The sequence below is a fragment of the Syzygium oleosum genome, unplaced genomic scaffold, assembly GCF_021117445.2.
Source record: "Syzygium oleosum isolate NSW1041296 unplaced genomic scaffold, Sole_v2.1 Sole_v2.29, whole genome shotgun sequence".
NCBI lineage: Eukaryota > Viridiplantae > Streptophyta > Magnoliopsida > Myrtales > Myrtaceae > Syzygium > Syzygium oleosum.
This window is the reverse complement of record NW_026607513.1, coordinates 3,991,560-4,006,059: the sequence shown is the minus strand read 5'-3', so window position 1 is coordinate 4,006,059 and position 14,500 is coordinate 3,991,560. Positions and strand designations below refer to the sequence as shown.

Sequence of the window (14,500 nt, the reverse complement as noted above, 5' to 3'; positions counted from 1 at the left end):
CGAACTGGAGTTGGTTCTGTTATTTCCACGATGGAGTTCGAATTGGACCTTGACCGCAAATACAGGATTTAGAAGGAAAGTCCATTGTTGCTAGAAACACGGATATTGCCAACATTAAAGTCACTTGGGAAACTTCCTTGCAACATCTCAATGGCTCATTTTCCTTGGGTCTTTAGGAACAAAAAAGGGAAATTCCTTTTCTTACGTCTCCATCCCGTCACACCAACCTCAAATCACGCCAATTTTTTTTTTATCGAAAAGAAAAACATTCATTACTAACACGTTGCTGAAACGCAACTGAGTCCGAAGTTGGTATATAACAAAATCCATAGTGGGTGTGAGGGCTTAAACAGCCAACTACTAGTAAGATGGTTTTCCCGATGGGCTTTAGCAGTCTAATCCGCTACTTTATTGGCTTCATGGGGCACAAAAGAGACAGACACACTCTATTTAGCTGGTCCAACAAGGCCTTACATTCTTCAAAAATAACATTCACGGTCCACGAGCTCTGAGCTCGGCCTAATAAGCACTCAACAAAGTCTGTTTATCCTTTAGTTTCCACGCACAGATTAGGTGAACTGAAAGACTTAGGGCGCGAATGACAATCATTCTATTTTAGAAATTAATTTTTGGCTAAAATTGTTCCATGGATGAGTTTTTAAGCAAAAATACACATTTGATAACAACACAAAATTTCTTTTTTTGAAATAAAAATTTATTTGATAACAGCACAAAATTTTTCCCTTCCAGGCTGTCGGCGGCGGCGCAGCTAGTGCGAAGGACGGCAGCAGGAGGCGGCCGGCATTGGGCAGCGGCGGGAAGTGGGTGACGGTGGGAGGCGGCAAGCAGCGGCGGACGGCGGCAGGTGGTAGGCAGCGGCGGGAGGCGGGCGACGGGTGGGCGACGACGAGTGATGAAAATAATTTTTATTTCTCATTTTTGTTCCAGAAATAAAAAAGTAGAAAATTTTTACTTCTCATTTCTGTTCTAAATCTATTTCTGAGATCAAAATTTGTTCTAGGAATAGAAAAATGAAATTACGTTACCAAACGGATTTTTGTTTCAAATCTATTCCAGAAATAGAAAAATAGAAAAACGAAAAAATAGAATGGTTATCAAAACCAATCAGACAAAACCATGGGGTAGACCTGATTATTGAGCGGGCCTAACACACGCTTTGGCTGGGCCCAGCCCAACGTGGGCTTGGGCTGTATCAGTCCTGTCCAATCCTACCAACGCTCGGGCGGGCGTGCCTGTTTTTGGAGCCCAGTCAGCCCACAAACAACCATGAGGCCTACGCCCACGCAATTACATGGGCTAAAATTCTCTCGATATGATTTGAAAAACATAATTAATCCATAAAATGACAAGGAGTGTCGAGAAGGGGAAAAAGAGCAAGGGTCATGGGTTGCCGAGCAAAATCAAGTTGTCAATTGAGTGGATCAACGAGGGAGAGAGAGAGGCATAAGATGACGAAGAGTGCCGAGCAGGTTTGGGATAGCCATTGCAGTGAAGACACACGGCTTTGACCGCTTGGAACGACGGAGGAAGGCGCGGCTTGGCCAGGCTCACCGAAACGGGCCTATTTCCTCGGCCAAGCCCGCCGATTTGGTGGGTGGGCCCGTTAGCTGCTAGGCCCTTGATGAGGTCTACTTTTGGGGGAAGGAGAGGTACAAAACCAGCAGTGTTCCAAGCAGCTAATCAATCCCAGATTCCCAGAACGTGAAAATTTGGCAATTCCAGGCCCCGAAACTGATACAATTTACACAATCCCAATCCAAATCGTGTGGATGTGCACCTACAATGCAGCCACACAAAAATTGAGCTGGGCCAACCGATGTCCAAATGGGCCCAGGCCCAACAAGACATATCGTACCCAACTTCTGGCCCAAATCATTTCCATCAGCTTTGCTTTCCTTCTGGTTTTCCTGCACACCTTCTCGCGCTCTCTCTCTCTCTCTCTCTCTCTCTCTCTCATACATCGCTAGAATGAGGAGGTGTGCGGCGCTGTTGCGGCGGTCGTGGACCTCGAGCGGCGGCGGCGGAATCGTGGGCCTCCGCCGGCAACCCCAGTTCCTCCTTCCTCTCCCAAGTTATGCCGATGACGCACAAAGAGCCGTCCCTTCCATGGTCGCCTCTGCCTTCGCCGCTATCTCTCTTCCCCGGACCTTCTCCTCAGCTTCGTCTCCTTCAGGTACGCTTCCTGTCTTCTCTGTCCCAATTCATCAGTACCCATTTCGCTGCATTTCCCTCTCTTCCTTCCCTTTTGATTGCTTTCTCAGTCTTCTTTTATTGACGTGTGCCCGAGTCTTGCATCGGCTATTTCCTGTTCGTGTGTGGGCACCATTTGTATTTAGGAATTCGTATGCTCGCGCTTGAAGAAGAAAGATTGACCTTTTGGTTGCGACTCGACCAGCTGGAGTTCAGGGCTCTTCCTGCTTTCCACAAACCAAACTTCCTATCCACACTACACGATGTGCATTTACCAACTGTGGTCTCTTGTCTACATTTCTCCCGCTTTTGGGGAAGGGAGTTACAACATGAGGAAGGGTGATAGTTGGAATCGGGGTCAATGCGTGAAATTCATACTCGCCAATTGCCATCATAGATAGTCTTGCTCGTACTTTTTTGAAAAGCCTGACAATTCGTAGCATTTCTGTTGGTGGCTTATTTTCCTTCTTTGAAAATGTAAAGCTCGTTTTAGCTCACCAAGGGATGTGTAGTGGATAGTTCCTGCCTCTTGGATGAACTGCATATTCTGAATGGCTCAAATTTGGCAGTCCACTAAGGCCAATCTTGCAATCTCGGGTTCGTCAAGCATGCACCTTGTCAAGTCAGAAGAACAATTCGATGGTGTGCTTGCCAAGATCCGAGGTTTGTTCTTCTTCTTGTATCGACTCCTTATTGCTTTATGGATAGACATGTTAGACACGGAAGAGATGGGAATGCAATTCTTACCACTTCGAAGGTCCCCAAAATACGAAATATCTTATGCTTTTGTCTGATTGGTTTTGATAGATGAGTCTGCACCAGCAATTTTGTACTTCACTGCGGCATGGTGTGGTCCTTGTAAGTAATCTCAACCATCTAGGAATTTGGCAACGTCCTCCATTAACTGGCACTTCTTCCTCTTGATTATCCTCTGCTACTTGAAGAGAAAAGGTTACTTTAGCCTTAACATTAATCTGTGTCTTGCAGGCAGATTCATGTCCCCTGCCATTGAAGCATTGAATGAGAAGTACCCTCATGTGACTACGTATAAAATTGACATTGATCAGGTAATGCCTTTTGCTTCTTCTCTGGTTTCCACATTGTCCCTCTAGACCACTCTTAATCTTAGTGGAAGTTCTCTATGGTGATATTCACGGCTTTCTCTTCTATGATAGGAATGCTTTCTACTCTTGGAAGCTAATATTGTTAATTTGTCTGCAGGAGGGCATTCAAGACAAATTGATGGAGCTGAGGATCGACTCTGTGGTAAGACAATGTCATGCATGTTATTGGATGCTATTTTCAAGCAATGTACACAGTTTTTTTAATTTCACTAACAAAGATAATCTGAAGATTGCGTGTCTAATTGGTTCTGCAAATGGAGGGACTTTCTCAAAACTCAAGCTCGTCTTGGGAAGAATTTTGTGTCTTGCAGCCTCCTCCTTATCTATACAAGAAAATTCTCTTATGTCATCTAAACTGTCTTGCATACTGTGGTCATGGATGGTGGTTCCTTCTGATAGAATTTCTATCTTGGTACCGAGATAACAGCTCGTTTCCGTTATCAAACTTCCCATACATCAAAGCACCAAATCCTTTGCTCCAGTATGATTTCATGAGCCCACACCAGTTGTTGCTTCAATCCATACTGTCCACATCTAGTGCTTTTCAACTGCACAGCATTTGAACACACTTATCAGACCTGATTGACTTTATCATTTCCCGGAATGTATCTTTACTAAAGCACTATGGAGTTGGTCATTCTTTCCTTGGCCATGAGGAAGAACTGTTTTATTATTTTCTTTAATTGGAGCTATTGCAACTTCACTACAGCTGTGCCATTTTTTTAGTTTTTCATTTGATTTTTGTTTTGGTGCTTGGGGGTACAAATGGGGCTAGATACAAAATCCAAGATATAGAAAAAACAGACATGAACAGTGTTCCTGGAAGTGCATGACACCCTAAAGTTGCACAAAAAACCCAAAGGAATTGAAGACCTAGTTTAATTAACTGGAGTCCAACAGGAAATGTTCAGGTTTTATCTAGTTCAGGTGGAAGTTCTTTTTCTTTTGGCTTTTATTTGTTCTTGCCATAGGTTGTTTCCTGCCATAAGAAACAGAAATGGTCGGACTTGGAGTTGAACTGAATTGTTGCTGCTTCAAATTCTCAATTGTATGTAGATTCTTCGAATTTGTTTCAACTCTGTGATGTGTCGGCTTTGGGCTGATGTGGTGCAGTTAGGGTCACAAAAGAGAATTCCAAAACTAAAAAGAAATCGGGTCAGTTTGGGTTTGCGCAGAAATTGATCTAGCCTCATTGACACCCATCAAGTAGAGTGAGAAGTGCTGAGTTAGGCATAATGAAAACTTTGGAAGCATCATCATCGTTTTCTGACATTTTATATCCTAAAATATGCATTCTGATGGATTTTTTTTTTTGAGAAATGCCAGTGAGAACTGTGTGGGAGGTAATTTTCTTCTTTGGCTTCATTTAAGTCTCATCTGTGTGGTTCTTTTTTGTATGAGAAACTGATTTTACATTTTGCTGCAGCCGAGACTTCATTTCTTCAGCAAGGGGCAGAAGGTAGATGAAATTGTGGGAGCTGATATTGAACGCTTGAAGCATACAATGGATAGGCTATACAAGTGATTCTTTTATGGCCTCTTGCGCTATACAGATGTGTTTGTGCATATGAGCTGACATAACTGCTCCTACCCTATTGGGCCTTAGGGGCTGCTGGCCCTGCATAGGAGTGCATCGCCTTCTGTAGAGTTTGTGAGGCGACGACTGTATCTGTCGTGGCGGTCCTGAGACTTCTTGGACTTCTTTTTGTCATGTTTTTCATTGATTAGGATTACCCAGTGTGAAATAACTTATGATTTCCCGATGAAAGCCTCTAATAAAACATGGGGAACTTTCTCTTGGCTGCCTCTTACATGCATATAACTAGTGATAACTTTACCTCAGCTGACCATCATGTCAAAGACGCCTAATATGTGGATGCGGATATGCTAGTTTGTAGGGGTTTACATAGTTTGGATTGGACCCAAAACTAACCTATTGGATTAGAACAGTTCCAACCCATATCGAAACCATATTTATCTTGCAAGTTCCGTGTGTACGATTCAGGCCTCATTGCATTATGGGACTTCGAGTGAGTGCCCCGGCCTAATGTCATCTCTTGTGCTATTCTCGATTTTGCCCTTGTTTCTTTGGGTCAAAAATTGGATTTCAAATAGTTGACGGGGGCTTGTAAGTCTTTGGATTTCCTTTTTCTTCTTTGAGAAGTATAGTAATCCCATCTTAGGTTGCAAATTGATATAAGACAGAGATTACATTGAAATACACTAAGTGGGAGATCCTATGCAACAATGATATATGGTCATGAACCTTCAATCAGTTTTTTGTTAAGACCTTGAAGGATGGCGACCTTCAGTTGATCTCTTTGGATGAGAGTTTATCCATTTGGAAATTAATAAGAGGTCCGTTTGTTTGATAAAAAATCATTTTCGAGAAAATATTTTCGGACTTCCTGACATTCAGATGACCGGAAATTAATAAGAGTTTATCCATTTGGAAATTAATAAGAGGTCCGTTTGTTTGATAAAAAATCATTTTCGAGAAAATATTTTCGGACTTCCTGACATTCAGATGACCGGAAACCGAAAGTGAATTGAACCATAAAGAGAATGCATAAAATCCCGTTACGATGAGTCCGGTGACCTCAGTGGATCTCGGGAATTCAATCATAAGGCACGCAAAGTTGGCAAGGCGGAGAATGCATAAAGAGAATTGAACCATGAAAGTGTCGGGCGCTAGTGTCGTAATGGTGGGCCAGATTGTGTCGACGGAGGCAGAAAAAACCATACTGTTGAGGAAGCTTCAAGCCGTTCAGGATCATGTTTCTACTCTGGAAATCGTCCAAGTGAATCCCAATGGAAGATGTTTTTAACTTGTCAAGGATGTCGAGAAGGAAGGTTTTTACTCTTACGCTCTCTCTATCACAGTTTTTTAGCTTTCCTTCTTGACGGTGTAAGCTATTCGCAACATCTTGATCACCACTGGGATGCACTTGGAACATTTCCAGAGCGGAAACATGATCACGGTTCGAAGCTTCCTCAACAGCATGGTTTTTTCCGCCTCCATCGGCACAATTCCGGGTCACCACCGTGACGCTAGTGCCCGACACTTTCATGGGTCTTTCCCTATATACACTTTCATGGGATATTCGTAAGCTCTACAATCTGCTCTCGCTCCAAAGGACACTAGATTTTGGAATTTGCCAACCAAGACCTCTAGATCATGCCATCCAAGCCTCTCACAGAATACAGAAACCATTAAGGCAAACCGATTACATTTTCTTGTAAAGCTTGAACCATTCCTCAGGTCACTTTATATGCTTCACAAACTTCAGCCACAGGAGCTTCCTTCATCACCAGATTCAGATCGACATCTAAAGCTTCGAAGTCTAAAGCTCCTACACAGTGAATTGTATATTACATGCAAAAAGCATGTAATGCGAGCTACTGAGTTCTTTTTCTTCCACGCAGCAAATGCATCTTTATCCCTTCTATGTTATACAGTATTTCAATCTTCAGGTTCTTCCATAACTTGATTAAGAGCTTCTAGTGCTTCTTGCTCTTCTTGAATTTTCATATTTCAGATTTCATAATTTTCGCCGTTCAATTTCTCTCCTTTATTGAGCTCAGATACGATATTCTTAAATGCTGAAGCCATTGGTTCTGAACACATATATGCATAATTATTAATCTCTAACATTTATGCATCTATTTTACACAAACTAATTACATTAATGAATAATTTCATATAAGGTTTCATATTCGAAAGGTTACTTTGTTTTCGATCATCATCTAAAAATCCTAATTTGAAATTATCATTAATATAATTATTTATGCAAAATTAAGTTCTTTTAAGTTATTAAAACTTTCTAGAACTTCCCACTCATATATAACATGAATAAGACAATATCAATATAAAAACAACGCCATTGAATATTCAAAACTAAATATTCCATAAACAATGCATAAGTCTAAAAAGAAATAAAATATTAACATAGAAAAGTTCACTAATGACAACATATTCTAAAGAAATAACATCAATATTTCTTAATCTTCATAAAAACAGGGATAGACTCATAAAATTCCTTAGGAAGATCAACGGTGGAGTTTGGTAACCAAGGAAAGACTTTTGCAAATCTCTCAGATATGTGCCAGGTCATATTCATCGAATGTGTTGATGTCTTCGTTGCCCCAATCTTTATATACTTTTTCAGAAAAGCTTCCACAAGTATCTTATATTGTGGACATTGGTTGGGTTTCCATAGTTCATCAACAATGGCTTGCCACACTTCAAAAAGGTTTTCTCAAGGCAACGACCCTGTTAGGATCTCTCATAATAAAACCTTCCCAAATTATATTTTGGATCATTTCATTGACCTTGGTAACATGCTCTAACATGTTAACATTACCATCCCATCGATAATTGGCCAATTCTTCTATTAATCTTAGAAGATTCATTCTTTGTTCCCACGTCCTTGGTATTCTGGGACAACGTATGATAGTTACCATTGTTTCTGTAACGAATATAGAATAAAATGATTACTCATAATGCATGGAACAACAAAATATTGGGAACATCAAAGACATTGACATGCAAAAGTCTCGGGATCTACTCTCACCAAGGTCAATCAGATTAATAAATTATATCACAATTTAGATAATTTCAATATAAACACAACGACATCAACCATGCCCCAACTGGAGCTCCTACGTTTTTTTTTAATAAATAAAAAAAATGGAGGGCAGAATCGTAATTCCGCGGAGAGGGGCAGTAGGCGTGTGCTGTGCACGGGCCTATACCATCGTGCAAGTGCGTGCCGCGCACACTCCAACAACGAGACAACCGCTTATGGCCGCGCATGGGGGAGCGTGCGGCCTCCCCCAGCGATGTGCCACCCCTCGTTTTTCTTGTCTCAATGAGAACTACCAGCCCGTGTAGTTAAAAATCATTTTTCATGGACGAAACTCCGAGAAGCGGCCCCGAATAGTATGGTTGGGTGTCGATTTCCATACCTGAGCGGCCGTCGGAACGGTTCACAATTTTCGGCCGATCCTTGTTTGATGAACAAGCCAATTAACAGTATATAAACCACAGCTTTGATACTAATGATGGAAGCGGATTCCTAAATAAAACGAAACTCGAACAGTTGAGAAATAGTTCCTAAATGCCGAAACTCGAACAATCGAGAAACATGCCCAAGAAAACTCTACAGATGCTAATCGAATAGGTATATCACATAATGAGCATACCTTGTTTCCACAGATTAAATGCTGTCTATTGCAGGCGCGAGAGTTCCTCGTTGGATCGTATGTCAGGGAAGAGAATAGAACGTCGTTTTCTTATCTTTTTCTTAAATCACCCTATTCTCACTATTACGATCTTTTCCCTTTCGTTTTTTATCTGCTAAGGGCAGTTACACGATCTGCAGCAGTTACTTGAGATGGGCTCCCATGATGGGTCATGAGTTGGGTTAGCCCAACATGGGCGGCCCACACATCCATAAACCCATAATCCATCATAAACAAATGCATACTCGCGAAGCGGGGACAGAAGTCGAGCACATGCCTCTGTATTAAATTAACTTAGATTATGGCTGGCTGGTCCTTGCAGCACATTGAATTTCAAGGTTCAAGAGTGCAGTACTAAGATTGATGATACAATAGGGCAGGACCTCCGCATTAGCTATTTTGTATCCTCAGCTATGCTGCTATTACTGGCATTCCTTTGGAAGCTTCTAAGGACACACTCCTCATCTATTTACAAGTCCTCAAACGATAGTCATCACAGTGCTTTCTAGGAAAAGTATGAATCATACTGTCGAAACATGTCATGACTCTTAGACAGGGAAAGCATAAGAACTGCACCTGCAAGGCTGCACCAATCTTGCCAAACTGAGGGCAACATTGCACGCACAAAATGCTTTCTCATCTGGAAGCACGTGGTCGTTTGAGATTCCGGACTGCTTTTGCAATTTACCATGCGATCCTTTTGGGTAATTGTCGAATCTTGTCTTGAGCACGTGCTCGACCACCTTCGGATTTGTGGTAATGACATTGCCAAGGACATGGATGTGAGAATGGTCGGGGATGGAGATTTTTTTTAGGGAAAAGTACCAAAATAGTCATAAACCTAGCTATTAACGAAAAGTGTCAAAAAAGTTCTAAATCTATTGCATTTATGCCAATTTAGTCATAAATCTTTTGACCTAGTGCCAATTTAGTCCTTCTGGTTAATTTTGACCGGTTGTTGACGTGGAAGCCGGCCAACTTACGTGACACAGCCGACGCTAACGTAAACAATTTTTTAATAATATTTAATAATTTCAATTTTTTTTCTTTTTTCTTTCTTTTTTTCCTTTCTTTTTTTCTCTTTTTCCCCTCCTCGGGAAAAAAAGAGAAAGAAAAGAAAGAAAAAATAAAAAAAGATTTTTTTTTAAATTTATTAAAATATTATTAAAATGTCGCTTTAGTGTCGGTCGTGCCACGTAAGCCAGCCGGCAACTACGTTAGTAATATCTGGCCAAAATTAGCCGGAATGACTGAATTGGCACTAAGTCACAAGGTTTATGATCAAATTGACATAATTAAAAGGTTTAAGACTAAATGGGTCCTAATGCAATATGTTTAGGATTTTTCTGACACATTTCCCAAACCTATTGCATTAGTACCAATTCAGTCATAAACTTTTCAATTTGACGAATTTAGTCTTAAACCTTTTCACATTGGTACAAATTCAGTCCATCCGACCAATGTAGGCTGGAAATTATTGACATGGGCCCCAGTAGTATGTAGCTGGTGTCGATGTGGACATTTTTAATAATTTTTTTGAATTTTTTTCTTTTTCTTTTTTTTCTTTCCTTCTCTTTCCTTTGGTAGTCGGCACATGCCATGGTTGGTGAGGCTAATCCTTGCCAAAGCGACACCCGGCAAGGTCGCCTTGGCCTAGGCGAGGGTCGGCCAGCTAACCTCATTGGTGGTTGCCTTGTGCCGGCCACCAGCGAAAAGAAGGGAAAGAAAAAAAAAAGAAAAAAACTTCACAAAAAATTATTAAAAATGTCAAAGTCAGCACTGGCCATGTTAGGGTCACCGGCATCCACATTAAAAATTTCTGACCTAAATTGGCCAGGTGGATTGCATTGGTACCAATGTGAAAAGGTTTATGAGTAAATTAGTTTAATTGAAAGGTTTAAGACTGAATTGGTATCAATGCAACAGGTTTATGATTTTTTTAGTACTTTTCCCAATTTTTTGAGGAGATGAGCATACCGGTTAGAAAGGTTGTTGAACTCATTCGCCCAACTAGACAGACAATATATATTGCAAAATGTGGCATGGTACAAAAGTTTGTCTCAAATACAAGAGAAATACATAGAGGATCAGAGGTAAAGAGATGGTGAACAATAAAACTAAGAGGAAGAAACAAGAAGATGTCTGAAGCTTATGAAACAATGAGAACTCTATGGACTCCACAGATGATATTTCTTAAGAATGAAAAAGAAAGATTCACACTGGGAAGGAAAATTTAAGTGGGGTAGCTGCAATTTGGAGTGAAAGATCTCTTAATTATACGAGAATCCTAAAGTCATTGAGATAAATATTAATTTGCAATTTATCGGTCGAAATATTATCAACAAATGCAAGAATGTTCTATGCTAACCAACAAGGAAGCGTCTTCGCGAAAGTGCCACTCCCATTACCTGCCTTATCGGATGACCAAATCTAATGCGATAAAGCATTTTGAGGACACTGCACTAAATCAGCTACTTGTGGGCATATATAGTACGAAAGTATGAGAAACATAGCCTAAAGGAGCATCCTCAATAAATTCTGATTACAAGTTTGGTGATGGCTCTTGGTAAGCTATATATAACCCACAAACATGCCTGTGACCAGATGGAGGAAGAGTAGGAGTTTCCATTTTTAGCATGCCAAAAGGAGGAGTTTGATGTTAAATTAAAGTTCATTCATGTCCCCAAAGACCCGAGGAAAATGAGCCATTAAGAGGTTGCGAGGAAGTCTCCTAACTGACTTCAAAGTCAGCGAGATGGATTGTTTGGGCTTTTTAGTTGACGTGGTCTTCGTGACAATCACCTACAAATATTACTAGAGTGATCATAAGCTTACACCGTCATTTAAAAAAAAAAGACTTACACGAGCATCTCAGACACCATTAATATGAAAGAGTGGAGAGTTACAATCTTAAAGTCAAAGATGGATGGGATCATTTATGCGCAATAATTTCTTTTACACCGGTAATGTATTTTTTTTTTTTTTTTTTTTTTTTTTTTTTTTTTTTTTTTTCCTGTCTTTTTTTTTTTTTTTTTTTTTTTTTTTTTTTTTTCCTTTTTCTTTTTATTTTTTTTTTGTTTTTTTTTTTTTTTTATTTTAAAGGGTTTTTTTTTTTTTTTTTTTTTTTTTTTTTTTTTTTTTTTTTTTTTTGGTTTTTTGGTTTTTTGTTTTTTTTTTTTTTTTTATTTTTTTTTTTTTTTTTATAATTATTTTTTTTTTTTTTTTTTTTTTTATTTTTTTTTTTTTTTTTTTTTTAATAAAATTTTTTTTTTGTGAAGTTGAATTAGGAAAAAAGCTATTCGAAGTCTTGACTTCACTCAAGATGAAAGGTCTTCAGGGATTAAGGAAATACCAGATGAGTCCATTACACGCAACAAATAAAAAGAGTCTAGTCTATTTCTTGCAAACCTCGAGACTAGCAGCATGGTTCATATACATTCGCGACAAGAATAATCAAAGTGAATAATACTAGTGAAGTTTCTGATCCTTTGTTTGTAGGAAGTTGCCGACAGGTCTCCTTGTGGCATCGATTCTATCTATATCTTGGATGTGCTTTGCCTCCACGTACAAGGGGATAAACAAAGCGGCTACTTGCGAGTACTGGTAATATTCCATAACGGCACTCCTCCGATCTCAATGGGCTCCGGGAATGTGGGAAAGGTTTTAGAGAAGGCCAAAATGCCATAGGCTAATACGCAGTAATACTTGCGCGCATAGGGTAATAGTGTCATTATAAAGGCCAAGATTTTCTTCAGCAATGCGAAAATAGCCAAAATGATGAGGGCCACGAAAGTATATAGCAGCCAGCCCTCCGGTATCAGGTTTCCGGCATGATGTGGTTTTCCAGTAGCAGTACCACTGGAATTGGTGGCAACGACAGTGGAATTGGCCGTGGGATTCAAGGAGGAATTCTGCCAGTATCCTTCTAGAAGAGTGAGACCATATTGGAAACCGAAAATCACCATTAAGACAGACATTAGAAATATAATGTTGCGAGCGGATTCATATCGGATGCCAAAAGAACATGCCAACTTCTCAAAGCGATCTAGATCACTGCCAAAAAACTGTGATAGAGAGAGGGTAGGAGCAAAATATTTTGCACGACGTCCTTCCCAGAGTAACCTCTTCGCAACACTTTGATGGCCGCTAGGATTCACTTGGAAGATTTCCAGAGCCGTCTTATCCTGGAAGTTTTTTGCATCCATGCTCGTATACCCAATCAACAACTTGATGATCTGGAAGAAATTTTTATTTCCTACATCACGTTGTGATTTGATTTTTCTTTTCTATTAATTATCAAAATCCAAATCAAGAGAGATAAGTAAATTTCTTTTCCTAGAAAGGAGGCTAACTCGGGTTTTGGTGTGCAAATAAAAGAGATTGTGTCTTGTGCATCTTAATGAATAAAAAAACTTTGAAAAATTTGAAAGTCCAACTTATTTGTATTATTTTTATATTGGAGGTTTAATATTCTTTATTTATGGATTTTTAGGCTTCGTTCGTTTCACGGAAAATGTTTTCCAGGAAAATATTTTCTGGGTTTTCCGGTGTTCGGGGGCGGAAAATAAACCACCCACGGAAAACGTTTTTCCTCAATGATTGAAAACATGAACAAAAGTAAGGAAACTATTTTCCTCTTTTCAAAAGAGGAAAACATTTTCCCCCACCTTCTTGCTTCATTCATTATCTTTTTTTATTTTTTTTCTTTTTCTTTTTTCTTCTTCTTTCTCTTTTCTATCTTCTTCTCCGGCCGGCGATTGGCCACAGGCGAGCTCGAGCCTCGCCACAGGCCAGCGAGGCTCGAGCTCACCTGTGGTCGGCAACCTGCCGGAGAAGAAGAAGAAGGAAAAAGAAGAAAAAGAAAATTAAAAATATTTTTAAAAAATATTAAAAGTATTGTAAAGAGGAAAATCTTTTTTATACCGAACAATAAAAAATATTTTCTGAGACTTTTCTAGATTTCAGCCAAACACCGGAAAATTATGCCATTTTCTAGGAAAATGACTTCTAGAAAAATATTTTCCAGAAATGTTACATTTTCCGCCAAACAAACGGAGCCTTAAATAGCATTTGTTTTATTTCGGATCAATAGTCTACCATCTTAATTTTGCAGTTATGTTATTTTGGACCAATAGTCTACCGCTTACATGAAATGGCAAAGACTTGAAAGATTTCAAAGAGGAACACACATACAAAATCGATAAGCATATTTTCACTTACAACAACAAATTCAATGAATGAACGCATACATACGTGCGTGGAAAAATAGGAAAGCAAAAATGCAAATTGGAGAGAAGGAACAGTCAATGAAGAATGCGGGTTTCATCAAATTATTATAATTACCCTTTGTATCGAGTGAAACAGAATATTCATCAATGGTATTTTAATGCATTCCACGAGCAAATTAAATGTGATAGACAATAGTTGTTGCCTATTTTTTTTTTTAATGAGATTATGATCCATAAAGAGCGAGGATTTTCACTAATGTTCGAACGTTTCAAACAGTTGAAAATGTCTACTTCCAAAGGGTCCGTTCTCTCCATCATCTTCTTCAACCTTAAATTATTTACGTGATAGCTAGAAATTGTCTCATGTGGGTTGTGACATAGGCAAATACACAGAAACTGTATATTAGGTTATAGCCTCCACGGAAACTTCGTCAAAAAGAGAATTGGAAGTAGGAGATTGGCAGGGAAGGAGTAATATTCATTTTGTGGGTGTATGCTTCTGGCGCTCGTGTTTGCGAGCTGCGACTCGGTGCTTTTCATTCCCACCACTACAAAAAAAATTAGGTTTTAGAGACGAATTTTGCCATGAAAAATTTGGCAAAATTCGTCGCTAAATGAATTTGCGCCGAAAAAAATTTCGTCGCCAATTCGGTGTCGCAAAATTTAGCGACGAAATAATATATTCGTGGCAAA

At 39.5% G+C, this 14,500-nt stretch overlaps 1 protein-coding gene across 1 annotated transcript; it reads left to right on the top strand.

Annotated features, from left to right (window-relative positions):
* Positions 1–1,922: 1,922 nt before the first annotated feature.
* LOC115662268 (thioredoxin O1, mitochondrial-like) lies at positions 1,923–5,141 on the top strand. Its single transcript, XM_030584435.2, has 6 exons — positions 1,923–2,194; positions 2,781–2,874; positions 3,019–3,069; positions 3,199–3,278; positions 3,433–3,477; positions 4,762–5,141. The coding sequence occupies exons 1-6, from the start codon at positions 2,096–2,098 to the stop codon at positions 4,858–4,860; spliced, it is 468 nt and encodes a 155-aa protein (XP_030440295.1). The 5' UTR covers positions 1,923–2,095; the 3' UTR covers positions 4,861–5,141.
* The last annotated feature ends 9,359 nt before the right edge of the window (positions 5,142–14,500 follow it).